Consider the following 27615-nt stretch of genomic DNA (forward strand, 5'->3'; position numbering starts at 1 on the left):
TTTATTCACTTTGAGCTACATTAAATCTATTTTAAAGTGACTGAAAATAAAAATTTCATCCCCACGGACAACTATTCAATGTCGTTTGCTGATTGATTTATCCCACAAACATGTGCGACGTTTATCGTCTTACTGTTACTGATCACCATCCCTTGGGAGCACCAGACACAAATTCAAATTTTGCAGGGTGAAAATGTTTCACCAAGTTAGCCAGTACATGATTTCTTAAGGGGTTAGCCTCCAAGGACTAATGATGGAAGTGCCTGCCCAGATGTGGTCTTCATGGTGCTGAGGTGGTCTGGACAAAGCAAGAGTGATTTGTTAAGTGCAGATGTGGTGCGGATGACCAGCAGCTTTCCATCCCGGCAAGCTCCTCCAGATCCTGGCATAGAGAAGCCCCCTTTGGCACTCTAGCTGGGCCTAGGGATCAGGCTCTGTGTGCCTGACCAAGATGACAGCATCACCACTCACGTTGATAAGACACTGGGCCTGGATCATGGAGGGAAATATTGGTATCACAAGGCTCTCCCAAGCAAGAACAGGAAAGGATGGAGGGAAAGTAGCGCATGTGAATGCTAACCTGGTTCTTGTTGGGGTTCTCCATGAAAACACACTCCTTCATTTGGTAGGAGAGCACAGCATTGCCTCCCAGAGCTGCTACATGAGCCCGGACCATGGCGAAGACCTCAGTGATAAACCCGTGAAGGAAGCCACTCACACCCCCCTCCTACAAAGCAAACACACAATCAACAGCACAAATCATAGAATAAAATCAAGAAAAAAAACATCATATATTACTGAATTTAAAATATTAATTTTCATTACCCCTAAAAGGCCAATAACTGTGCAGCACTGCTTCAGACTTTCATTATGGGAGACACATCAAAAAATATGAACAAATTCACGTTCCAGAGTAGAATTTATTGCTGAGAGAAGACAAAGTCCTGATCGCTGGCGGTGATGCGTGGGCTCCTGTCTGGTGCTCACCTCCCGCAGTGATGAAGTCTCCCGGATGAAGAACATGTTTATGATACCCAGGTACTTAATGATTCTGGTGTTGGGGATGAACGAGAGCGGAGTCATTTTGACCACTGTGACCGCGTTACTGCTGTAAGAGTGCGTGGACCGCACGGAGCGCGAACGATCTCTGAGCAGGGGACTGCCTGTTTCTAGGGATGAGACTGAGACAGGACAGAGAGACATTAATTCAGTATTTAGTATCCATTTAAAGCCCACTTCAGGTTATCATTGAGCTTAGGCAACAAGGAGTACAAGGAACTGTAGCCGGAACTGTCCTCATATCATCCAGATGGAAAATGTGCCACCCAAAACTAACGAGAAAACCAAAACGACGGTATTTTTACGCACAACAATGACACCAACATGTTTTATAATATGTGTAAAACAAAAAAGGTACAAACACACTAATGTGGGGTTGAGTGGATGAACTGCCCGTCACCAGAAACACATTCATGGCGACAGAATGACCGTGTAACGGACAAAAATGTCACCGCACTAAATTCAGAAGCCTGCTGTAGGGAAAAAAGTTTAAATCCTATTTCCACAAATGGTTACAGTGATTGTTCAGTAGGCAGGACCCTGTTAGCCAAGAGACAGGAAGAACTATGACTGAGTGACATGTGGTTGTGGTGAATGTCAGTGGGGCAGTTTAAGAGTCCAGCTCAGTACTTTTTGACCGAGTGTGTCGAAACACTCCCCTACTTGTCTTAATGGATCCACGTCTCATGGTCTGGGCCTTCACTTTAATGAGTTCTACCAGGGTGCTGCATCGGTCCGCAAATGAGCCGTAATCAACGGATGAGGCTGGGAACACAGACAGCGCGGGAGAGAGAGGCTGAAACCAGGTAAATACTTTAAGTGATAAAAAATAAACAAACATTCCTATTTGAGCAGCTGGTAGTGTAGTGGTCAGAGCTGCTACCTTTAGACCCCAATGCTACAGGTTCAAATCCTATCTCCAGCTGTAGTACCCTTAAGCAAGGCACTCACCTAAATTGCTGCAGTAAAATTACCCAACTGTATAAGCTAGTAAAAAAAATGGTAGGTACCTTAATACTGTAAGTTGCTTGGGAGAAAAGTGTCAGATAAATTAAGAAAACATTTTAAAAATCCATTGTAAATCAAAAGATCTTAGCCCTTTAAGTCACCATTTCTCGAGAAAAGTATCAGCTAAATGAATGAATGAACGAATAAATAAACAAACAGAGCAGAAATAAATGACACACGGAAATATCGGTTAAGTTTGTTTAAATGCTTTGCTGATGAGCCCATTTTTTTGTTTAACAAAAAAGGGAACTGGCTGAGAGGATGACCTGCGAGGAGTAACACACTGGGACAAACTGACCTCTGGCACCAACATGTGTCTCGCTTCCTCCTGGAAGTCCTGGCAGGACAAAGACAGAGGCAAAGGCAGTGTGTGTAAGTATCTGTCACGTTGCACTCTTCAGGTTCAGTGCACATCCCTGAGCTCTTACATAGCACACTTCGCTCCTCGCAACTCCTTGGGTTTCCCCCCAGCTCTAATTTCACACCACTTGGCTTAAGATTTCGAGGGCAAGCGCCAGTTTATTAAGTCATTATATAATAATGCAACAAGGTGAGATGCACAAAGCCAAGAGGGCGGAATTTGAAGCGGCGGTTACATAACCTGATTTCGGGGGAAACCCTTCACCGAGACACTTGGGATTAATTTGGCGCAGAGCATGGCGCCACTATGACCCCGACGCCACCGCGGTGTTCGCTGTGAGCCTGGGATTGACAGCGCTGGAGCAAATGAGCGACACCTGCTGGTGAAGCACTGCCAAAACACCGCAAGCAAATCTCGCTGTACAGCTCCGGTGCCCACTGTGTTCAGCAGTCGCACCGCTGTATGTCACTGGTGGCCCTCGTACCTTTCCTAGAGGAGAACGTGGGGGGCGAGGCAGGCTCGGTGCTCAGCTCCAGGGCGAACTGGAGCTGCTCGTCGTTCTCTGTTTTCATTTCGAACCCAGGGATCCGACAGTGAGACACAACAGGAAAACACCCAGAGAAATGTGCCACTTAGGTATTTGTACACAACACCGTTTATAAAACCATATCAACAAAAGAGCCTGGAAATGCTTCATGACCCTGAGAGGGACTCGTGAAAGGAGGCAGTGCGCTCACCCCTGGGGGTCGTCCTGTTTGGCTCCTGGCTGCCGTCCTTGTCAAACGTCATGGCTGCAGCTGTGACAGTCACCTGCGGGGGGGGGGGTGTTGATTCACCTCAAGTGCAATCTCTCCAAATGTCCACAGACAGATCCCTATGCAGCACCACATCCCCTTGACCCCCCCCCCCCCCCCCAGACTTCCTTCCAATGCTATGAAGACCGGCAATGAAAAGAATGCTGAAGGTATCTGTTGGACTTGGAAAAGGTGTAATGCTACGCTGCAGATGCACCTGAACAAGCTCCTCCTCTGGCACGGCCACAGAGAAATTCAGATGGCAGAGACAGCAGGGAACCATGGAGCGCACCTTGAAATACAGACTCTGGAAGCCAGAGAGACCCGCAGCGTTACACTGATACTCCTTTAATCGACACTTGATACGGAGATTTTTTTTTTTTTTAGTGCACAAAGTTCATGGAGCAGGTAAGATGTTTCAAATGTTCGAGAGCATGAAACCAGGCATGATCTAGCGGAGGGGGGGTACCTTGAGCAGATCCTCACAAAGGTCATTAAAAGCCTTGTTGACCCCTTGGTTGGTGAGGTTGGCATTGCCCAGTCGGAACATCCTCACTGACGTAAACATCTGGGAATTAAAGAAGAAAAAAAAACACCAGACGAGGAAATTCCAGCAAGGAGTCAGAATAGACGCCAAGGACACGCTGACCTACCTGTACAGCTGAGGTCCAGCTGTAAATCCCGGGCATAACCTCAGTATTGCAGCTATAAAACCCTGGGAAAGGAGAGTAAAGCAGTGAGTGGGGCTTCAGCAACACAGCGATGGCTCGTCACATTAACACATCAGAGAGATAAACTGCCCTCGGTGAGGCAGTGAAATGAGCTTGGGTCTGCCAAAGTCTTGAACCTGACCAGAACTGCTCTTGCTCTCATTGGAAAGCTGTGATTTAATGAGGATAAGGAGCACGGTGCAGGATCCTAGCCTTTTGGAATGGAGGCCTTTCTATTGTTTGAAAACATCCTCACAGCAGGCTGCCGAAACCCCCCGCATCCCCATGCAACACGCTGCATACCTGATGGGGCCGGGGCATCTGTGAGGAGGGAATGCATGTCCTCCAGTGCATCCGTGTCATCTATCTGCAAAACGGAGGCTGCGTTTTGGCGGAAGGGAAAGACACGTACAAGGACGCAACCACCAACTGACCACCTTCAAGGACAAGGTACCTTAAAACAGCGAGTGTGTGTTTCAAGTTTCAAGAGTTTATTGTCATATGTACAGTAAACAGTTTGTTACACCATACAATGAAATTCTTACTCTGTGAATCCTCTCAGCAGCCTATGACATAAATTATAAGGACATAAGGAAAGAAAACACAAAGCGTAAATCACAAATTTACAAAATTACTATTAGTGCAAAATCCAGAAACGAAGTTATATACATATATGTATATACATATATAAAGTGTACAGCGCGCAATGTAAACATAGAAGTCGAACATGTGCAAAGTCCTGCAGAGGTAGATTGGGTCTATTCGCAGTTGAAAGGGGCTGTGTATTTGTGTACGCAATGTATGCGGAGGTAGTCTGTGGTCTCTGATGTTATTGGCGTTGTGTATGTTTGACACCTCTCAGGCTCAGAGGGTGAACCGTGTCTGCCGTGATGGGTGGAGAGGCAGTGGATGGGTGTTGTTCACAAGCCTGATGGCCTGTGGGTGAAAACTGTTTTTCAACCGTGAGGTTCTGGCTTTAACACTCCTGTAGCGTCTGCCTAATGGTAAGGGTGCGAAAAGGCTGTGCTCGGGGTGACTGTTGTCCTTGATGATGTTAATGGCTCTCCTGATGGTTCTGGCCTGGTATAGGCTCTCCAGGGATGGTAATGACGTTCCAGAGATGGTTTGAGCTGCTTTTACCACTCGCTGTAGCTCCTTACGATCCTGTACTGTACAGCTTCCAAACCACACTGTGATAGAGCTGGTGAGGACGCTCTCGATTGCACACCTATAGAAGCTTCCGAGGATTCGGCTTGGCATGCCAAATTTCCTCAGCCTTCTCAAGAAGTGCAGACGCTGACATGATTTCTTGACCGGATGTGTAGTGTTGTGAGACCAGGTGAGATCTTCAGTAATGTGAACACCCAGAAATCTGAAGCTGCTCACTCTCTCCACCACTGTCTCACCAATAAGCAGTGATGAGTTGCTCCCTCCTTCTCCGTGGATCGACTATCAACACCTTTGTTTTGTTGACATTCAGGGAGAGATTGTTGTTGTGGCACCGCTTCACTAGGTCAGCCGCTTCCCTCCTGTATGCCGACTCATTGCCTCCCATTATCAGTCCAATGACTGTCATGTCATCAGCAAATTTGATGATGTTGGTGTTGTCCTGGGAGGCTACACAATCATGAGTGAAGAGTGCGTAGAGCATGGGGCTCAGCATGCAGCCCTGCGAAGTTCCTGTGTTTATGATGATTGACCTGGATGTGAGGTGCGGTGGCGCAGTGGGTTGGACGGAGTCCTGCTCTCCGGTGGGTCTGGGGTTTAAGTCCTGCTTGGGGTGCCTTGCGACAGACTGGTGTCCTGTCCTGGGTGTGTCCCCTCCCCCTCCAGCCTTATGCCCTGTGTTGCCAGGTTAGGCTCTGGCTCCCTGTGACCCCAAATGGGACAAGTGGTTCTGAAAATGTGTGTGTGTGTGACCTGGATGTATGGTTCCCCATTCTAACGGACTGGGGTCTGCCCGTTAGAAAGTCCAGAACCCAGTTGCAGAGGGTGGGTGGCACACCAAGATTGTGAAGCTTGTTGATGAGCTTCGAAGGTATTTGTGTGTTGAATGCTGAGCTGTAGTCAATAAACAGCATTCGAACATAGCTGTCCTTGTTTTCCAGGTGGGTGAGGGCAGTGTGTATTGTTGTGCTGATGGCATCCTCTGTGGATCTGTTCCGTCTGTATACGAACTGGAGAGGGTCCAGAGTGTCCGGAGCGATGGTCTGGATGTAGCTCATGACGATTCTTTCGAAGCACTTCATCACTACTGGAGTCAGTGCAAAGGGTCGGTAGTCATTGAGGCAGGATGCTTTGTTGTTTTTTTGGCAGCGGCAGGATAGTGGTCCTCTTTTAGCAGGTGGGAATTGAGGCTTGTGGGATGGACAAATTGAATATATCCATAAAGACATCAGCTAGCACTGATAAGCAGGTTTTAAGTACCCATCCAGGGATGTTGTCTGGGCTGGTTGATTTCTGTGGGTTTGTTTTCCCAAAAGTCTTTGCCACAACTGCAGATGTGACCGTGAATGGTGGGTTCTGTGTGCTCCCACCAGTCAGTTTAATACCCAGTGGTTTGTTGTTGAGAACCTTGAAACAGGCAAAGAATTCGTTGAGTTCATCAGGGGTGATGCAGCTGTCAGTGATCTCACACCTGCTTCTGCTCCGATAGTCTGTGATATTCTGTAATCCCTGCCACGTGCGCTGGGTGTCAGCAGTAGTGTAATGACACTCCAATCTCAGTCTGTATTCCCTCTTGGCAGCCCTAATGGTTCTTCAAAGATCGCACCTGGCCTTCTTGTAGTCACTGGCATTACCCGAGACGAATGCAGTAGAGCGGGTACGCGGCATGGATCGAACTTCACAGTTTATCCACGGCTTTTGGTTGGGGAATGTCCGGATCTGTTTGGTGGGCACAGTGTTATCGATGCAGGTGCTAATGTAGCTGGTTACTGCTGACGTGTAGTCATCGAGGTCAACAGTTCAGTCCTCGCGCATAGCAGCACTCATAAACACCTCCCAATCGGTGCAGTCAAAGCAGTCCTGAAGCACCTCATCAGATTCTTCAGACCACACTTTTATAGTTTTACTCACTGGGGGGCTTGCTTGAGGAGCTGTCTGTACGCAGGGTAGAGGAACACTGAGATGTGATCAGACTGTCCGAAGTGGGGGCGGGGTGCAGCCTTGAATGCGCCCTTCACATTACTGTACACCTGGTCCAATTTGTTTTTCTCCCTCGTAGGGAAATTAACGTTGGTTATATGTAGGGAGTACATTTTGTAAATTACAGTGGTTAAAGTCACCTGCGACGATAAACACAGTGTCCGGAAGCGTGCTTTGTTGTGTGTTTACGGTGTCATGCAGAATCCCGAGCGCTGCCTGGAGTTTGCGTGTGGCGGGATGTAAACAGCCAAGAGAAATACTGCGGAAAACTCCCTCGGCAGATAAACAGGCCTGCATTTCACTAGTAAAAGTTCCAAATCACTCGAACAGTGTTTACTGACCGTCTGCACATCCGAGCACCACCGGTTATTAATGTGAACACGCGTTCCTCCACCTTTATGTTTTCTGGATGCCGCTGTACGGTCCCCGCGGTGTGCGTGTGTGTGAGAGAGAAATCTCTTCACACAGTTTGGGTAAGTTTGGGTCCAACTGGGTGAGACGGAAAATATCCATAACCCATAATGCAGCTGTATGTGTAGTGGCTGCAGATGAACGGCCACATAGAGCCTCCTAACCCTAACGTATCCCTAACCCCTCTTCGTATCCCCTGTTGCTCACGTGTGTCACCCACCTCCAGGACGAAGGCGTCCTTCCTCCCGTAAGCCAGGTCCAGCTCTGGTACCTCGGTCGAACTCTCAGACACGGACCTGAAGAGTCTGGGCCGACGCTGGGGCTCTGGGATAGGGGATCCGGACACGTCCTCGGCGACCTCCTACGAGACACGTGAGAATGGGCTGAGGGTCATCAAACTCAACTAGGTCCATCGAGATCTTCAGATATACAATATACACAGATATACACAGTGGGGTAGGAAACACTGCCATCATGCGGTGGGGAGGAGATGTACCACAGAAAATGTGTCAAATTAACTTCTGAAGTCGATTTGACTCCTAAGGGTCGGTCTCGTGAACTTTAAAGCAAATCAGGTGAGAAAAGTATGTTTGGGTAAAGTTCTCTGCTTTTTGACTCACAGTGGTGGTGCTAACATCATCTTGGGCCCTCTGAAGTCTTTCTAAATGATGATTAATCAATTTATTTCAATTTACAACAAGTAAAGCGAACTCATGGTGCTACAGGACTTACAGAGAAAACAATGACCCTCTATAAGTTATAAAAAACAGAAGATCAAACTCATCTCGTCTTCTTCAGGACATGCTGCCACCACGATATTAAACTTACCAGGGGGTTGATCTCATACAGCTCCTTGTTTCCTGCAATGGTGTCATTGATCTTCCTCTGCATGTTGGAGATGTGCTGCTCCTGGGCTGTGTCCCCAGGGGTCTTCCCAGCGATCTGGACCCCTCCTGGGGAGGGGAGTGCATTAAGGTACACTCCCGTGGCAGACTGTGAGGACACACACAAAATCCAGCATCACTTCTGCTATCTGTGGACCCATCGGTTCTGGACATCATTACAGTTTCCTCCATGTGGAGTGAGCTAAGATGTCTTTGGTCACTTCGTATACAAACCTAACATTGAACGTCACCTTAGACAAAGGTGCCAGTTAAAAAAATTAATTTAAATGCACGCTGGAGGAACCCAGTGCTTATTATTCCATGCAGTTACATCTTGTAATGATGTAGGCGTCCACAACGTTCAGAATATGCTGATATTTTGCTTTCTGAAATTTTTAGCAAATTGTTGTCATTTTAAATGAATCTCTGTAAGTTTCCCTAGATCGGATCGTCACAAAGAAAGTTTTCCTCAGGAATATTCCGGATATATTTATGCAATTAAAGAAAAAAAAATGTACATCAGTCTCAATTAGAAAGGACAGGGGAAAGTAATGTGTGTCCCACCCGAGACAAAAAAAAAAAAACCCATGACCCGGCTCACCGCCAGCCCCACCACCATGTTCTCCCCTAGGCTGATCTGGACACGCAGGCCGAAAAGCGCGTTCATGGCCCTCAGTTTGAGCTTGTTCATCAGCTGGGTGTGCAGCTCATACTCCATAAAGGGCAGCAGGTTGCTGACAGCCGTGGCACTGGCCTCCCCCTGGGCCTTCTTCTTCAGTCGGCACAGCCTGGCAATGAGGAAGATGGTGGGGTGATTACACATCTAGCTCCTGTCCTCACGGCATTCCCACAAAAGTGAACCACAGTTTTTATTATTAGCGTTATCATTATTATTATTATTATTACTATTATTAAGAGCTCCTTTATACAGCTGGATATTAAGCTTGCAGTTTTGGTTCAATATTCTCGAGGATGTAGTACTGCACCTGGCCTGGATGAGGCAACCTTTCCCAGACACTTTTGCCTCCCGGGGCAGCTCAATTGTGGTAAAGAGCACATCCGGGACCTTGTGCCGGCCGCAGGTGCAACACTGTGCGAGATGCGCTGGGAAAGGCGAATTGAAGTCGTCGTACGGGACGTGGCAGAAAACACAGCTCAAAAATGAATGCTCATCCAGCCTGCAGACAGACAAAAGAAGCACCGCGGCACTCACCCTTATCAAAGCCTCCTACACAGCTGTGCCGTGGTATTACACTGAGAGCTCAAGTAGTCAAGTCACTACGAAGGAGATACAGTTTAGGGGCTACAGGGTTCCTCGTTCATAACTGGGACCAAAAACAGTGAGATGAGCCAAAACCTGGGATTTTAACTTATTTTTAAGGAAGGTACTTTGAAAAGAGAAGAGTCTCCAACCCAGAGGACTCTTCAGACACGGAATAGCAGCTAACATCTCGACACGTAATGAAAGTCATTCCGAAGTCAATGGAAATTTTGAGAGTAAAAACATACTTAAAAATAGCCTCAAAACACAGATGAAAAACAAAGTTGTACAAGATGACTCACAAACAGTCAACACAACCAGGAGAGCTGAACTCCCAGCAATCCCACAGAAGAAGCAGTGTAAAATACCCACAGGATGGAGGTCTAGCACTGCTTGGGAGGAGAACATCAAACTTGCCCTTCTTTGACCCTGTCGATAAGGTGGCCGGGTGCCATGACTACCTGTGTTCACCACCGTCATCCAAACAGCCCTCCTGCATCAAGGTGGGGTCGAGGACTGCTGCGGTGCCCGCTGCGGAGAGGATGCACACCTCATCGCTGCAGGATAGAGAGGAGATGGAGAGATCAATCAACTATTATGGATACATAGATGAAATTACTATGAGCAAATATAACAGGCATGATTTACACTTTAGCTGTACCACATTTTGCCCTCGGCTAGAAATCACTGCAAGGGGTCAGAAGGTGTGCAAATGATGTTCCAAACTCTGGAGGACCTGCTCTAGGCCACCATGGTGTGTGTGTCTTTGTGTGTGTGAGATATACCAGATGCTGGTAGACTCGCTGTATCCCACCACAGCATGGCAGCCCAAGGCTTTAGCATGGGACTTGATCTCCTGGCGGATCTCCTCCCACCAGGCGTCGCGTGTTTCTGGCTCATCTGGGAGATACGGACGGGACTGGTGAGCCAGGATGCTGGCAGGACGGAAGAAAAAGCACCTCTGTGGACTTGAGTGTTAAAGGTATCAAGTGTGTATGGATTCCTTCGTTACGCGCCATGGTATAAATCACGTCTTGTGGTTCAAACCATCTGCCATCATGAATCTGAAGCAAATCAGAGAAATTACAGGACATACAGTGTCTGGATTTACGGTTCATTTGACGGTTTTCCACCGGCATTTAGATCTAGGGAGGACGAATCCTACCTACTGTGTTCACAAAAATGTACCAGTTTCCTTTGTTTCTCTCCATTCCTCATACTGACCTTCAAGACAAAAGTGGGCGGAGCAGCATGAAAGGGAATGTTTACATTTCGTCATTGATGTCACATTGTCCCCCAAAGTGACCCACAGTGCTATACTATCGATCTACAATTTCTTACCCATTTATACAGTTGGGTAATTTTTACTGGAGAAATTTAAGGTTAAGTACTACGGTGTATCACAATAGCAGGTGGGATTTGAACCTGCAGACTAGACAGGATGTGCTCTTGGCAATGGCATCATACCGGAAATGTAAACTGATTTGGAATTTGGATTTCGGGTTCTGCAAAACGAACGTTTTCTTGCCCTTTTGGATACATAGGCTCAAACTGTCAGCTTGGAGGAGACACTGAAACTAATCTGCTTCCTGTCGACTGAACAGTGACCGGTGTTAATCCACTTAGGGCGGAAGGGTACTTCTCATGTCAAGATGCGCGCTAAGCCACACAGATTTAGGTCCTCTATTTTAGGGTTGCAGGGGGAGGCTGAGAAAACAGCCCGTGAACACTAACCTTGAAGGAAAAATGGTGGTGTTCACTTTGCGGTCAGCAGGAATGTGCGGTCAGTGGGAAGTTGAGACGCCTCAGCACCGCCTTTGCCTTTTCACCAAAAAGTAGCGTTTCCTCTCAAATTTTCTCCATTACCACACACGTGTGTAAACCCACTGTTTCACTGGGTGCAGGTGGTCCTCAGCATACGGTGGGGTTCTATTCATACAACCTCAACATAACTTGACCTCCCCAACCCCCCCTTACATTGCACTATATGAACCATAAGGATATATAAACAATTAACATGTTGGAATTATAAGCTGTATAATGAGGCTTTGTTGCACGTCTCCTCTAACTTCACACATGATTCATGTTACAATTATGAAAATAATATTGAAAATTAACTAGTGCAGTAGAGTATCACAATAAAACTTTCATGCTGCATTATTATTTTCACTCTTTTCTAAATCTGTTTACTTTCCCTTTTCCACACCACCAGAACCCTCACATTTGTGCTTTTTGGCCACTATGAATAAACTTGAGGGGAATCACAAATGAAATGCTTTGTAAACACAGTTGCTAACAGACACATGAACAGAGTCAATAAGAAATGTGGTGTCTTGGGACAGTGTGACCCGTCCGTGTTATCGTAGTGCAGATGGAGCATTACACACTACGACCAAATGTCGGTCGCAATGATAATATAATAAGGTTAATAGGACGAACATCAAAAGTCCAGCTTCTTCAAAGTCTCATGTGTTGTAAGTGGAAGAGCACCAAATACAAAACAAATGGTAGTGTAGGACACAAAGGTCTTCCTGAAGGATATGGTCACGGTCACAGTAATGGTCTCTCTCAGGAACATGACCATATCCTTCAGGAAGACCTTTGGGTCCTACACTACCAGTTGTTTTGGGTCTCCTTGAAGAACACGGTCATTGTCAGAGCACATGGGTACTGGAGACATACCAGGATTGTAGATGCGGTCCAGAAGCTTGACTGAGCGTGCGCTGACCACACCTCCCACATGGAGCAGAAAGCCAGGTGGGAAGCGAGTGAAGGTGAAGAATGGGAACTCCTAGAGGACAAAGGTGGCAGTCAGGAGTTTGAAGAGGTGGTGGACTGACATTTACCATAGGAAAACACAGCTGCACACCAATAGACCACATGTCAGAATACACACACAGTGAAGCAAAGCCTGTTTATCCAACACACGCACAAATTACACACTGCTGTAAAGTTTGTGCTTTGGGAAGCGTGGCAGCACAGCGGGTAGCACTGGAGCTTCGCAGCTCTTCGGATGTGGGTGCAGGTGTGGATTCCAATCCTGTTGAGTCTGTGTGGAGTTTGCATGTTCTCCCAGTGTTTGTGTGGGGTTCCCGTAGGTGCTCTGGTTTCCTTCCACCATACAAAGACACATTATGGATGAACTGGTGACTAACTAAATTGCTCTTAGTGTATGTGTATATGTGCGTGAAAGAGCGTGTGTGTGATAGCCCTGCAACACCGTATGTTTCCAGAATAGGCTCTGCACCACCGTGACCCTGCACTGGATAATTATTTACAGATAATGATGGTTTGTGTTTTTTAATCAGTTCTGCATGGAAGGAAGGGATTCTGCTTTTGTCAACAGTTTTGGATGGATGAAACGTGAAAAATGCTGTAACACATATCAGGGCTAGGATTAGACCAGCTGAAGCTATATGGGCCATTGGGGCCCCATGCCCAGTAATTTGCAATAATCCCAAAAAGCCCCACCAAAACAGTCCAAAGCAGACCTTGCACCTGCCGAGGTCGATCCTGGGAATGGCATTGACTGCAATACTGTAAGTCAGCGGACTACATGGACCACAGGCTTTCCAAATCCACAGGCTTTCGTACCCTCTGCTCCAGAGCTGACGGGGTCACCTGCTTCTGGGGCATTTTAAATGAACACCCCTCCTTCCCGCTGCTTCCGCTGCTGCCGATTCCTGCAAGTGACCACAGAACACTTCACACACACACGCATACACATACACACACACACACACACAAGGGCTGTGAATACACACACCACAATAGCCCTGGTACAGTCTGGCATTAGATTCGATTCAAAGACATACAGGCACATTGTTTTAATAGAGTTAAGTGAAATACAGCTTTTAAAAAAAGAGCAGCATTTTTGCAGTATGCTGATGCAGCCATTAAAAAAACCTTTAACAAAAAGTTTCATTTGTCCCCCTCTCATTTCTAGCTATTCCAAAACTCAGATTTTGATTTTGATGAGGTTAAGGAACACAGGGTGAGTGATCTTACATGTACAAAAAGTAAAGGTATTTTATTGCTACGGTTCAAAGCAGAAGCTCAGCCTACAGATATGTGACTCAAGTGTATAACAGTCCTTCATTAGAAAAATTTGAACTGCATACTAACTAAAATGAAATTTTGGACCATGTGGCCACACCTACTGAAACTTGTGCCCCTGTACTGTATGATGCATATGTGTGTATCTGCAGTCTCTCCATTTCCTGTTCGTGTTGTGTTGCTGTGACCCAGTGCAGTCCTGTGCTGTTGTTAATCAATAAAAAACAGGAAAAGAAACAAAGAGCACCACGGCAAGTCTTCCCCCTATATGCAGTTATCAATGATGTTGTGATGCAAGACACTGGTACTCCATGCTTGCAGGGGGGCCACACAATACATAGTAAACACAGTCGTCGGATGGGCTGAGCCTACCAGAGGCCTCCAGGGGCAGGTTTTCACTGAAAGACATAGTCTTCCTCAGCATGGCCAAGCACGTGGGCGTGGCAAACCCCCGGGCCCTCTTGGCCCCCCAGTGGAGGCGCGAGGGAGCTGAGCTGGACAGGGGTTCAGAGGAGAAGGCAGGGGAGCTAGGGTATGGGTGAAACCTGTGGGATGGGAGGGGTGGGGCTGTGGGGCAAAACGGAGGAACACACCGGAGGTCAGGGATCTGTCAGAATGAGCTCAATTGCTCAGTTTATGACATATGTGACCTGTGACGACCTGGACTTGGACCTGGCCATCGCATTAACCGTATCGTATTATTTATGAACCCCCAACGTTTGGTCATGACATCTAACGCTGACCCCTCCATCTGCTGTACCATAACAGATAACCGAGCTGCCATAACACACCATATTTCTTATTGACTCAATCAGTGTGTCTATCAGCCACTGCGTTTTATATACTGTATAAAAAACGTTTTGTTTAAGGAATGTTTTGTTCGTGATTCCATAAAGTTGCTTTTTTTAACTATGGAATTCAAGCAAAAAACCTGAGTGTTTTGGTGGCAAAAAAAAGAAAAAGGATAGACAACAGATTTAGAAATGAAAGTGAAAATAATATTGCAGCATGACAACATAACGCTGTACAGTATGTATATTATTAGTCTATATTAGTATTATTTTATGGGGGTGCGGTGGCGCAGTGGCGCAGTGGGTTGGGCCACAGTCCTGCTCTCCGGTGGGTCTGGGGTTCGAGTCCCACTTGGGGTGCCTTGAGACGGACTGGCGTCCCGTCCTGGGTGTGTCCCCTCCCCCTCCGGCCCTACGCCCTGTGTTGCCGGGTAGGCTCCGGTTCCCCGCGACCCCGTATGGGACAAGCAGTTTCGAGTATGTATGTAATATTATTTTAACATGAATAATGTGTGAAATTAGTGCAACAATACCACAAAGCCCTATTACACACCATGCAGCTTAATTCTTTATATATCTTTAGGGCTTCTAAAATACATTGAAGTGGATTTCTGACAAATCACCCCCAGTTAAGCCACCAACCACCTAGATCAGGCGACTGGGGAGAAGAGCAGGACGGAGGGTCAAAGAAAAAGTCTAGTGGGGTTAATTTTTCAAGCACCTTTCATCAATTTTGTAAGATTACAAATTAGGGAAGACGTACCAATCTTTGGCACGAAGCTCAAATCTGTGTCTGAGCAGGAGGACTGATGCCTGCAGGACTTGGGGGATGAGGAGGAGAAAGGCTGGTATTTCAGGGGAGCAGAGGGTCCAGGTGAAGGAACAGTAACAGGGTATGAGGGCCTGCCAGAAAGGTGGGAACAAACATTAACACATCAATCTGGAGGCCCAGCTGTGGGCGACAGGACAGGGACAGGAGGGGATCCACAAAGACAATGGAAAGAGGGGGTGGATGCTTGCTGCTTGAGCCGGGGTGGACGAAAGAGACAGTTTGATGGTGCCAAACTAATGAGAGAAAGTGTGGGAAACAGACTGGAGGACACGATGATGGTGACGCGCCACCTAGTTGGACCAGATGATAGATAGGGCAGGATGGGGGGGGGCTGCAGGAGGACGGGAAAGATTGCACTGCACCACCCTGGAGCTGCAGTGTCATACCAGAGAAGGAGAGTGCAGGTACAGATAAGGAGAAGCCCTGAGACAGCTGTGAGCTGCCCACGCTGAGGACAGGACTGGCCAGGGTTGAGCGGCGGCCTGGACTGGGCACCTGGCTGTCCGGGAACCTTCGAGGGCCGTTGGAGGCCCAGGACAAGAAAGAAGCAAGAGAGGACAACATGGTGTGTATTTAGATTGATTCGTGTAGTTACATTTCGCTACTTACAATCATTTAACCATTTACAGGGCTGGGTCATTTTTACCGGAGCGATTCTGGGTAAGCACCTTGATAAAAAGTTCAAGAGCAGGAAGTGAGATCTGAACATGGGTTCTTTAAGCGGAGAACAGGAGCTCGAACCAATGCGCCACCTGCTGGCTTCTTTGAGTGACTAGGGCCAGATGGAAGAGGCAGATGATACCAAAGAGCTGACACCAAATTCATGAGTGAATCTGCAACTCTGTCACTCTGTGAAATGCACTTTTGTTTTCTCTTGTATGTCGTTTTGGAAAAAAGCTAAATGAATAAGCGTAGACATAATGTGAATATAAATGCAATACGGGAAAGCGAGCTGTGCTCGGTGAGTCCCCTTCACCGGTGCACGCTGTCTGAAACATTTGTTGAGCTACTGTACACTAGATGAGATTCTTATTTACTGAACCTCAACTGCTGGTTGATAATAAGATATAGAAGTATTAAACTGTCCTCAAAGCACATGTGGCAAATCCCAGTATTTGACCTGATAACATGTGCTTTGCCTGCAGTTACTGTTCACTGAAGGTGTAACTAGAAGATAGAATACATACACACACACACAGTCTGAAACCGCTTGTCCCAAGTGGGATCGCGGTGAACCGGAGCCTAACCCGGCAACACAGGGCGCAAGGCTGGAGAGGGAGGGGACACACCTAGAACGGGACGCCAGTCCGTTGCACGGCACCCCAAGTGGGACTCGAACCCCAGACCCACCGGAGAGCAGGACCCCGTCAAACCCGCTGCACCACTGTGCCACCGCACTCCCCAGAAGATAGAATAATGCCCAGTTTATGACAGTACAAATTATAAATGGTTAGGGATACCCAAAGAACTGCACATGGCTACCGAGGACTACTTACGGTAATGTCGATGAGTTGTTTGAGAGTAACAGCCTAAAAAAAAGGGAAATGAAATTAGCATAAAACCTCGATTTAAAGGATATCAAGTTTTATCAAACATAATTCTACGGTCCTGATGTCAATACTTCCCTGCGTTTTTCCAGTTACCATGTTGGTACCTCCCCCAGTTGTCTGTTTCACATATTGGTATGTAACTAATTATTTCTTGTTAAAACAAGATGGGTTATTTATTGTTATTTCTCTATATATAGTGAAATATGTCATTTTTCATGCAAATATAGGTGGTGCTGGGCTTCAAAATATATCATTTGTGATTTTACAGACTTTTGATTTCATATATAGACACTACTTTACAGATGCTGAGTCACGCCTGCTTACGCACTCTTTTGTCTCCATGGATGGGGAAGCAGAAGGTGCTGATGGTGGCAGGCTGCCCGGTTTTTCCAGTGTGCAGGCAGTGCCAATGGCGCGCACCACCAGTCCCGATTCACCCTCAAGGTCGAAGCACTGCAGATAGCCCACGACGGCGTTGCCCCCCATCTCCAGCACTTTCAAACCGATCTTCCTCTGGAGCTCACCTGGAATGAAGCCATTTGAAAGCGGGTACCCATCAAATAAAATAGGATAGGATGGGATGGGATGAGACTTTATCACATAAACAACAGCTTAACACATGGCGGAAAAAAAAAAAAAAAACCCTTACCAAAAAGGTGCAGCTACACCCAATAAAATAATAAATAACATATAAAACATTTACAAATTACCATTACACTACAATAAAACAAAGAAATGCAACACTACAGGGTCCTGATTAGCATTACGGAGGCAAATGGCTGTTGATAAAGTCTCAAAAGCGCCCTTTTCTTTACTGTAAGTGAACAATCTGGTGGCTGAAGGAGCTCAGAGCCATCATTTAGTCAAGGGGATAAGAACGGTTATCCATAACGGTTATGAACTTTATACATTTCAATATACTGTAAGGTGTCACCTAATATAACATTATAAGCAGCCACAAACAATGCCTTGAGCAGTGCTATGGGGACAGAACCTAGTGGAATGAAGGGCCACTGGAGCATGTATGAGGCACTCGACATTCGATTAGTCATTTTGCATTAAATTTTAAGGTTTCAAGTGAATTAAACAAACTAAAATTCCTAAAATAGAAGGCATCCCATCCTTGGCATTTCCTGACTCACAGCTTATTTTTCCAGGAGAGGATATGGAACACAGTTACCCTGGTTAAGACAAGCATGTGAAGAAAAGTGATTAAATAAAGTTTTACCACAATTTAAAAAAAAAAAAAAATTTCTCTTGATCTGAGATTTTTCAACCAGCCTAACAAAATTGAGGGATGTCTGTATTTTAAAGTACAGGCGGTCCCTGAATTATGAACGAGTTCTGTCCGTAAGTCTGTCTTTAAGTTGAATTTGTATGCAAGTCAGAAGTTAGGTACAGTTCGTATCTTAACGTCTGTTAGTCAAATGTTTGTCTTAGTATATCGTATATAGTGAACCTTTCTCTGCATAAAAACATTACAGCAACACTTCCGGATACACTAAACATCTTTAAAATAATAATACAGTAATTACAATACAATGTAATAATAATTATAAAAATAATAATAATAATAATAGATGTTACTACAGTAGGGGGCGTGGTGGAGCAGCAGGCTTGGCTGCATCCCACTCTCTGGCAGGTCTGGGATTCAAGTCTCACTTGGGGTGCCTTGTGACGGACTTGCATCCTGTTCTGGGTGTGTCCCCTCCCCCTCCAGCCTTACGTCCTGTGTTGCCGGGTTAGGCTCCAGTTTGCTGCGACCCCGCTCGGGATAAGTGGTTTCAGACAGTGTGTGTTACTACAGTATTTATAATAGAGCTCGAGAGAGAGGAGGAGGAGAGAGAGAATGTGTGTGTAAATATAAAAAATATTCAAGAAACTTTAATGTTCAATTTTTCGATGTTCGTTGGTGTTCCACCTTTTTCATCCTTACCAGATGCCTAAACCACCTCAACTGACTCCTCTCAATGTGGAGGAATAGTGGCTCTACTCTTGAGTTCCTCCCGAATGGTCGAACTCCTTACCCTGTCACAGAGAGTGAGTCCCACCACCCTGTGGAGAAAACTCATTTCAGCCACTTGTATCCGAAATCTTATTCTTTTGGTCATTACCCAGAGTTCATGACCATAGGTGAGGGTAGGGATGTAGACCGACTGGAAAATAGAGAGCTTGCCTTATGGCTCAGCTCCCCTTTCACCACTACAGTCCAGTACAGCGACCACATTACTGCTGCCGCTGCTCTCAGTCTGCAGCCGATCTCATGCTCCCTTCTCCCCTCACTCGTGAATAAGACCTCAAGATGCTTAAACTTCTCCACCTGGGGCAAATTTTCTCCCCTTACCTGAAGGGTGCATGCCATCCTTTTTCGTGAGAGAACCATGGACTCAGACTTGGAGGTGCCGATTCTCATACCAACCACTTCACAGTCGGCCGCAAACCATTTCAATACGTGCTGGAGGCATCCATGTGACGGTGCCAAAAGGACAACACCATCCGCAAAAAGCAGAGACATCGCCTTCCGGCCCCCACATAGAATGCCCTCCTGACCTTGGCTGCGCTTTGATATCCTGTCCATGAAAACCACAAACAGGAGCGGGGACAAGGCACAACCTTGGCGGAGTCCCACACCCACACTGAATGGACTTGACTTAATGCCGAGTATGCAGACATGCTCTCACTCCGTGTACAGAGATCGAATGGCCAGCAGTAGTGGCCCCGGCACCCCACACTCCTGAAGCACCTTCCACAGAATTTCTCAGGGAACACGGTCGTACGCCTTCTCCAAGTCCACAAAACACATGTAGACTGGATTAGTGAACTCCCATGCCCCTACAATTATCTGTGATGGGGTAAAAAGCTGGTCCAATGTTCCACGGCCAGGCCGGAATCCACATTGTTCCTCTTCAATCCGAGGTTCAACTATTGGCTGGAGTCTCCTTTCTAGCACCCTGGCATAGACTTTACCAGGGAGGCTGAGAAGTGTGAGTAGTAGTTGGCACACTCTCCGGTCCCCTTTCTTAAATATAACCTCCTGTAAACATAGGGACCACCATCCCAGTTTTCCAATCCAAAGGCACTGTCCTTGAGGTCCATGCAACATTGCAGAGGCGTGTCAGTCATGACAGCCCCACAACATCCAGGGCCTTAAGCAGCACCGGTAGAATCTTATTCACCCCTCATGCTTTGCCACTGTGGAGCTTTCCACCTACCTCAGTTACTTCCACTAGGGAAATGGACTCTGATACCCCGGAAGCCTCTGGCCCTGACTCCTGTAAGGGAGGCATATCCCTTGGGTTTAGGAATTCCTCAAAGTGCTCCTTCCACCTCCTGACAATGTCCTCATTTGAAGTCAGAGTTTCTCCACCTTTGCTGTGCACACATTGAGCAAAGCTCCTCCGACCCATCCTGAGCTGGCTGATGGTTCTCCAGAAACTCTTTGAGGTCGACCAAAAGTCATTTCCCATAGCCTCTCCAAACTCCTCCCATGCTCTGGATTTTGTTTCTGCAACTGCAGCCAGTGCCCCCTTTTTTCTGCTGAGTCAGGAGTTTCCAGAGCCAATCAAGCCCTAAAGGCCTCCTTCTTCAGCTTGACGGCTTCCCTCGTCACCAGTGTCCACCAGTGGGTTCTTGGGTTGTCGCCATGACTGGCTCCAACAAGGTTTTGGCCACAACTGTGTCTGGCTGCTTCTACAATGGAGGTTTTAAACAGGGTCCATTCGGACTCCATGTCCCCTTCCTCTTCCGGGACATGGGAGAAGTTCTCACGGAGGTGGGAGTTAATATCATTCTGGACAGGGTCCTCTGACAGTCGTTCCCTGCACACCCTCACTATATGCTTGGGTCTACCGGGTCTGTCCGTCAGTTTTCCCTGCCATCTGATGCAGCTCACCGCCAGAGGGTGATCGGTTGACAGCTCAGCACCTCTCTTCATCCGAGTGTCCAGAACAAGTGGTCTCAAGTCAGATGAAATGACTACAAAGTCAATCATTGACCTTTGGTCCAAGGAGCTCTGGTACCAAGTACATTTATGAGCATCTTTGTGTTCGAACATGGTGTTTGTTATAGATGAACCATGGCTAGCACAGAAGTCCAATAACATTTCACCATTCGCTGTTCTTCCCAATCACCCCACTCCAGATTTCCCCGTCATTGCCAACGTGAGCGATGAAGTCCCTCAGCAGGACTATAGAGTCTGTAGGTGGGGCCCTGTCCAGAATCCCAGCCATTCTCTCCTTGAAAGTTGAATACTCTGAACTGCTGTTTGGTGCATAAGCACATACAACAGTCAAAGTTTTCCTCTCTGCGACCCTAAGTCGCATTGAGGCGACCCTTTCGTCCACCGGGACAATCTCCAACTGTATGGCAGCCAGCCGGGGCCTTCTGAGTATCCCCACACCCACTCGATGCCGCTCATCCTGTGCAACTCCTAAGTAGAAGAGACCACCCCCTACTGTGGAGTGTGGAGCCAACCCCGTGAGTAGAGGTAAACCCAACTATGTCTAGTTGGTATCTCCCAACCTCCTGCACCAGTTCTGGCTTCTTTCCCCCTAATGAGGTTATATTCCATGTGCCAAGAGCCAGTTTCTGCCGCAAAGAGTCTGAGACATCACGTGCCACCCTGCCCCCTCCATGCTGGACCTTGTGTGTGGTGGGCCCACATGGCCCCCCCATGTTGCCTTCGGGCTGAGCTCGGCTGGGTTATGTGGGGTGCCCGGACACCAGGCGCTCACCTAGGAACACTACCCCTAGGCCTGGCTCCATGGGTAGATTCTGGTGACCCTATTCCAGGCAGGGTAAACGTTGGCTTGTTCACGGTTACCATAGGGGTTTTTCGGATCGTGTTAGTCTGGATCTTCACTCCAGACTTGGTCGCCACGGGAGACCCTACCAGGAATATACTGCTCCCAACGATATAGCTCTGGAGATCCCTAGATCACGTAAGCCCTTCTGCCACGGCAAGGCTGTGATCCAGGAAGGAACTGTATGTACAGTAACTCGAATTTTTAACATAATAGGCTTTAGGGGGGTGGTTTGTAGCTATGGTATATACACAAGTCAGACATTCGTAACCCAGGGACTGCCTGTATTGATTGTCACATAGTGGTTGGATTTACTAACAAATCGAGTCACAATCAGACTTCATACATGTCTCTGGTTTCATACCAGACATCAGCGAGATGAGTCTCTGCCTAGCCTCGTTGGACGCCCGCGGTGTGCGGATTCGGTCGATCCACTGGTGCTCCGGATCCTCATTCACAACAAGCTCCTCCACAAAGCCGTGTACCGCAGCCAGTCGGTAACACCTAGGGATGGACGGAGCTGGGCAAGACAAGTGGAGAGCATCTCTGGTATTGCAAAACACAGCTCACATCCACATTGGGAACCAGATCTTGCAAGAAGAGTGAAGACCTACTGCAAAAGAACTTGACCCCACATGACGATTGTCTGAAACGATTTGAGTCACTGAAGAGCTCCACTTTCACCAGAACACTGATTTCCCCACGGATGCCTAGAAAGAATTTAGAAAACATCCAATGACTGAGTCACAACACACTCAAAAACATGTTCAATATAATAATAGCACACATCTAAATAAAGTTAAAACTATTTTGGGAACAGAAGAGAAACCTGAACGTTACTGGTTCAGTTCCCATGAGATGTGCTGTTTCAATGTTAAGAGAAGTCCAACCCAAGTTGCTCCAGTAATATGTATTAATCTATCAACAGGCAGAATTTTACAGTCGTTAAAGACTGAAGTATTGAGTAAATACGAAGATGAGTAAAAAAAGTGTCCCCAACACAATTTCGGAAAAGTTTAAAATGTTACTGTGGATACTTTTTAACTTACCCTTGTGATAAAACAGCAATAAAAAACACGAGAGGGTGGGTTTGTACAGCTTACCATGTATTGTGTCATAAATAGGAAACCAGCCAGATATAACAGTAGCGGCTTCAGTGGACAGAAGAGGGTCGATGTCTATGTAAACTTTGCCTATGGCATCGTTGGCACTGTAGGTGTCATGATCCAGCACTGTGATCTGCAACGGCTCGTCTTGGAGGTCCTCGTCGTCCACCTGTGGACAGCTCTGAATGACCCTAATGCTGCTGACCCGCTAATTACCCAAGAAGTTACTGTGTGACATGAAAAATACTGGAACAGGGAGCTGCATTTTGATATTTGTATGTTGCTTGAGTTGCCTTTGAAAGTTACACATTTACATTTATTCACTTAGCTGATGTTTTTCTACAAAGCAACTTACATTGCAGAGAACTACACAAAGAATGCATCACACCAAGAGAGAGAACTGGATGCAGACAAGGTGATTTGTGAGTACAGTCAATTTGCCACATACCATGGTATAGTTGTATATAGCCTTTCCATTATTGAACAAATTATTAAAAATTTTTGCATATAGCAAACATGTACACGTTTTTTGAGCACTTATGAGATCAGTGGAGAAGTGAGCCCAAAAGAGGAAAATTAAAACACAACGAGGACGCACCTCAAACTTAAACCATTCCGAGTTCCACTGCGGGTTCAGAGATTTGGGAAACACGTCTGTTTTAAAGGTGGTGTTTCCAAACTTAACCTGCAAGAAAAAAAGAATCCACATCGACCCTATGAGAGCACTTTAAACACAACGGGCAGTATCGATGGTCCTTGAGGGCGTACCTCCACAAAGGCGTCGGTCAGGTCACTGGCCCGGTCCATGACAGGCAGGTGGCGTCCAGCTAAAATCTTGGCCTTCAGCTTCCCCGGCATGATCCCTGGAGCCTCCTGGACACCTCACCGTAAAATCGAGCTCTGTGAGCTGACATAAAACTTCACATGTTAGGAGTCCAGGAGACGAGCTCAGGACGTATCACCAGTCCAATACAGTACAAATTCATATAAGAGGGTTTGCAAAGGCAATTAGGGTGAAACTGGACAGCCCATGTGACACACGGTCAGGATTAACTAGATACTGTACACATGGCCCTCACTTTACAGTGTTTTACTGATACTGCTTCCTTATAGCAATACACTCTTACCACACAGATACATCGGGAGGGGGCATAAAGTTACAGAAACAGACTGTACCTGTTTATCTGTATATATTTACATTTATTCATTTAGCAGATGCTTTTCTCCAAAGCAACGTACATCTCAGAGGAAACACAATTTGTGCATTACACTGGGAGAAAGAGAGACATAGTTGCAGACATGTGATTCTTAAGTAAAGTTTTTCTTTCCACTATATGCACCAATGCTCATCACATGAGTAGCTGCATAAAACTCAGAATAGATGAATCCTGATCACCTTCCTACAATTTTTTTTTTGAGATACACAAACATTTACGTACAATACAGGAGTGGCTGTGTGAAGATTTATCCGGGCATAATCTTAAGGTTATGGTGCACTTACACCTTACAGGATCTTAAGAGATCATGGGCGAAGTGAGTCTGGAAGAGGTGAATTTTCAGACCCTTTTTAAATGTGGAAAGAGTTTCTGCAGTTCTGAGTGAGAGAGGGAGGTTGTTCCACCTTAACGGAGCCAGAACCGAGAACCTCTGTGCTTTACCTTTTGTGTGTGGGACCACCAAGCGGGCAGAAGTAGAAGAGTAAAGCAGTCTGGTTGGAGTGTAGCGGTTGATCAAGTACTATAGATAGTTGGGAGCAGTTCTACTGATGCATTTGTAGGCCATAACCAGGGTCTTAAATTTAATCCGGGCAGCTACAGGAAGCCAGTACAGAGAAATGAGTAGAGGAAATACATGGGAACGCTTCAGCAAGTGAAACATCTCCGGCAGCAGCGCTCTGTATCAACTGCAGAGGTTTATTGCAGAAGCGGGAAGGCCAGACAAGAGTGAGTTGCAGTAGTCCAAATGGGAAGCCACCATGGCCTGGACAAGTAGTTGGGCAGAGTCTGCTGTGACGAAAGGACGAATCCTGCAAATGTTATGCAGGATGTATCTGGAGGTCCGGGTTATGGCTTTGATGTTCACAGAGAAAGACAGACTTGAGTCAATCATCACTCCCACACTCTTAGCCAAGGAGGCAGACAAAATGAATGAGCTGTTCAGTTTGAGAGATCATAACAGGAAGACAGGGCAACTGGGAGGTGAAGGATCTCTGTTTTGGAGAGGATGAGTTGTAGTGGTATAAGACATCCATGCAGAGATGTCCAACAGGCAGGCAGCATTGTGAGCGAAAATGTCTGATGCTCCAGGTGGAAAGGAAAGGAAGAGCTGGGTATCATCAGCCTAGCAGTGGTATTTGAATCCATGGGAGGCAATGACACAACCAAGGGAGGAGGTGAAGATCAAGAAAAGCAGAGGACCCAGTACCGAGCCCTGTGGAACACTGGATATACACACACATTGACTGAAACCGCGTTCCATACGGCGTTGCAGGGACCCGGAGCCTAACTCCGCAACACAGGCCACAAGGCTGGAAGGGGAGGGGGCACACCCAGGACGGGACGCCAGTCCGCTGCAAGGCACCCCAAGCAGGACTCAAACCCCAGGCCCATCAGAGAGCAGGCACAGGCCAAACCCGCTGCACCACCGCACCCCCCCACACTGGCTATATTTTAACTTAAATTACCTTAAGTTAAAGCAGTATTTTCACTTAATTTGTTTTTGGGTGCATAAAGATAAGTGGAAATGAGTGAGGCTCATTTCACATGAATGGATCTTCCGTTATTTCTTCGGATGGGAAACGGCCTCACTTATGAGTACTTTTATTATAATGAGCCATAAAGATAACAACTATGAGCACTTTTTACTATAATGAGCCATAATTATAATAATAACTATGAGTACTTTATAATAATGAGCTATCTTATAACACTAACGAGCACTTTATTATAAGACATTTGATTTTTTCGAGACCGGGATCGTCCCTAATACTGTACAACGGACTGTTTCCACGGACATTCTCGAATAAATCATTTCCATGAGGTTCTGCTCAGAACCAAGTCGGTACCGTTACACGCCGTGTCGTGTCACTCACTGTCACTGGGTTCCGTTCATCATGACACGACGTCCACAGGCAGGTGGACACAGAACTGCCGAGTTCCGCACTTATTTGATAAAAGACCGTGATATAATTGTGTTTCTACAGCTTAGGACTCACTGCTCTCGGCTCTCAGCGACTGCGAGGCGCGACCCCCCTTTCCTGCCGCCCGACAGGTGCAACAGGTCCGCGTTCAGCCCAACACTGCGCTCGCGCTGCTACTGCAACGCAAACTGCGCACTTTACGCTCGATTTCACACACACACACACACACACACACACACACACACACACACACACACACACACACACACACACACGCGCGCGCGCGCCCACGTTCCAGCCGACCAATCCGCTGTAACCGTGCGCGCGACCACAGCTTCCGGGAAGACGGACGAAAGCGTCCTCGTCCCTGAGCTCGTCCCGCCGTTCCAGAATTAGCGCAAGTGTTTTAATCAAATCAAACGAGACATAAATAGTGTCGAGTACAACACTCCATACTCCCCCCCCCCCCCCCTTCAGCTGAAACACTTGCTCGAGATGCCAAGTCGCCGAAAAAATAGTTAATTTGTCATGATTAAATACAGGAACATTAGGTCAACGTGTCCAAGGTGACAGCAGCACCAAGGTTTCACTACAAAGCTGCACTTTTTCCACCCTCACTTCTGCAGCAGGGCAAGAATGAATCTCCTTCCTCTGAAAGGACAGGCTTGTTATCGCCAATAAATCATTCCCCACCTCAGCCTTGCATAAATACACACAGCATATGACAGTTTTCTGTGCACAGGGTTCTTAAAATATATTTTCAAATAGACATCATGAGAGATCTTCCAGCTTTGGTAGAGATCCCCCCCCCCCCCCCCAAGTATATGTTGCTAGAGGTAATGTAAAAATAGCAATGTGAGGGCTCAGCCTTCTGTTGTACGATTTCCTTAAATTAAATGTCAGCGCCTTGTGTTTGCCAGTCTGCCTTAGGAGGAAATGTGTTCATATAGGCAGATATATTTAGCTTGCAAGGCTGAGCACCCCAGATATTCATGTCATCTTGGGAACCCGGTTTTACCCCCGGAGCCAAGGCCCCGACAGCCCGCGCCAAGGTTACGTGTCTCGAGGAGAGAGCAGGACCACGTCAGCTGTTTTGCGTCCAAAATCCTAAAGCACGGAGGTTCTCGGTTCTGGCTCCGTTGTGGTGGAACGACCTCCCCTTCTCACTCAGAACTGCTGAATCTCTGTCCACATATCAAAAGGGTATTAAAACTCACCTCTTCCAGACTCACTTTGCCCATGATCTAAGTTCATGTAAGGTGTAAATGTTCATGCACCATAACTTTAAGATCATCTCTGGATAAACCTTTACACAGCTACTCCTGTAATGTAACAAATGCTTATATATATATAGATATATACACACATACACAGTATATATACAGTATATATATATATATATATATATATATATAAAAAGAAAAATTATTACTAGGAACGTGATTAAGAATTGTCGATATTCAGATAAAGTTTTATACAGCTGTTCATGTGATGAACATTGGTTCATATGGTGGAAAGAAACAAACTGCACTTAAGAATCACACATCTGCAACTAATTGTCTCTTTCTCCTAATTTGATGGACACATTGTATTTTCTATGAGATGTACGTTGCTTTGGAGAAATGTGTCTGCTAAATGTAAATACATGTAAAGTCAGTCAAATTGCCTCACCGTTCTAGAGGCTTTGTGGAGCAGCTCTCAGCA

General features: G+C 46.6%; 1 protein-coding gene across 2 annotated transcripts; it reads right to left on the reverse strand.

Annotated features, from left to right (window-relative positions):
- On the reverse strand, positions 1 to 26116 carry LOC108942447 (C2 domain-containing protein 5-like). 2 transcript variants are annotated; one of them, XM_029252471.1, is made up of 29 exons: positions 25987 to 26116; positions 23541 to 23679; positions 23371 to 23457; positions 22770 to 22941; positions 22281 to 22376; positions 22031 to 22186; positions 17193 to 17388; positions 16811 to 16843; positions 15246 to 15385; positions 14064 to 14258; positions 13230 to 13318; positions 12318 to 12426; positions 10421 to 10535; positions 10097 to 10192; positions 9361 to 9552; positions 8976 to 9162; positions 8319 to 8483; positions 7711 to 7851; positions 4236 to 4299; positions 3876 to 3937; positions 3692 to 3790; positions 3440 to 3529; positions 3166 to 3238; positions 2913 to 2990; positions 2366 to 2404; positions 1723 to 1824; positions 988 to 1181; positions 581 to 727; positions 1 to 489 (listed from the first exon to the last, which is right to left on the reverse strand). In XM_029252471.1, the coding sequence occupies exons 2-29, from the start codon at positions 23628 to 23630 to the stop codon at positions 421 to 423; spliced, it is 3276 nt and encodes a 1091-aa protein (XP_029108304.1). In that variant the 5' UTR covers positions 23631 to 23679; positions 25987 to 26116; the 3' UTR covers positions 1 to 420. The 2 variants fall into 2 exon arrangements, with proteins under 2 accessions (XP_029108304.1, XP_029108305.1); XM_029252472.1 differs by having other exon boundaries at positions 25864 to 26116.
- Positions 26117 to 27615: the final 1499 nt, after the last annotated feature.

Source organism: Scleropages formosus, chromosome 5 (genome assembly GCF_900964775.1).
Source record: "Scleropages formosus chromosome 5, fSclFor1.1, whole genome shotgun sequence".
In the NCBI taxonomy this organism is placed as follows: domain Eukaryota; kingdom Metazoa; phylum Chordata; class Actinopteri; order Osteoglossiformes; family Osteoglossidae; genus Scleropages; species Scleropages formosus.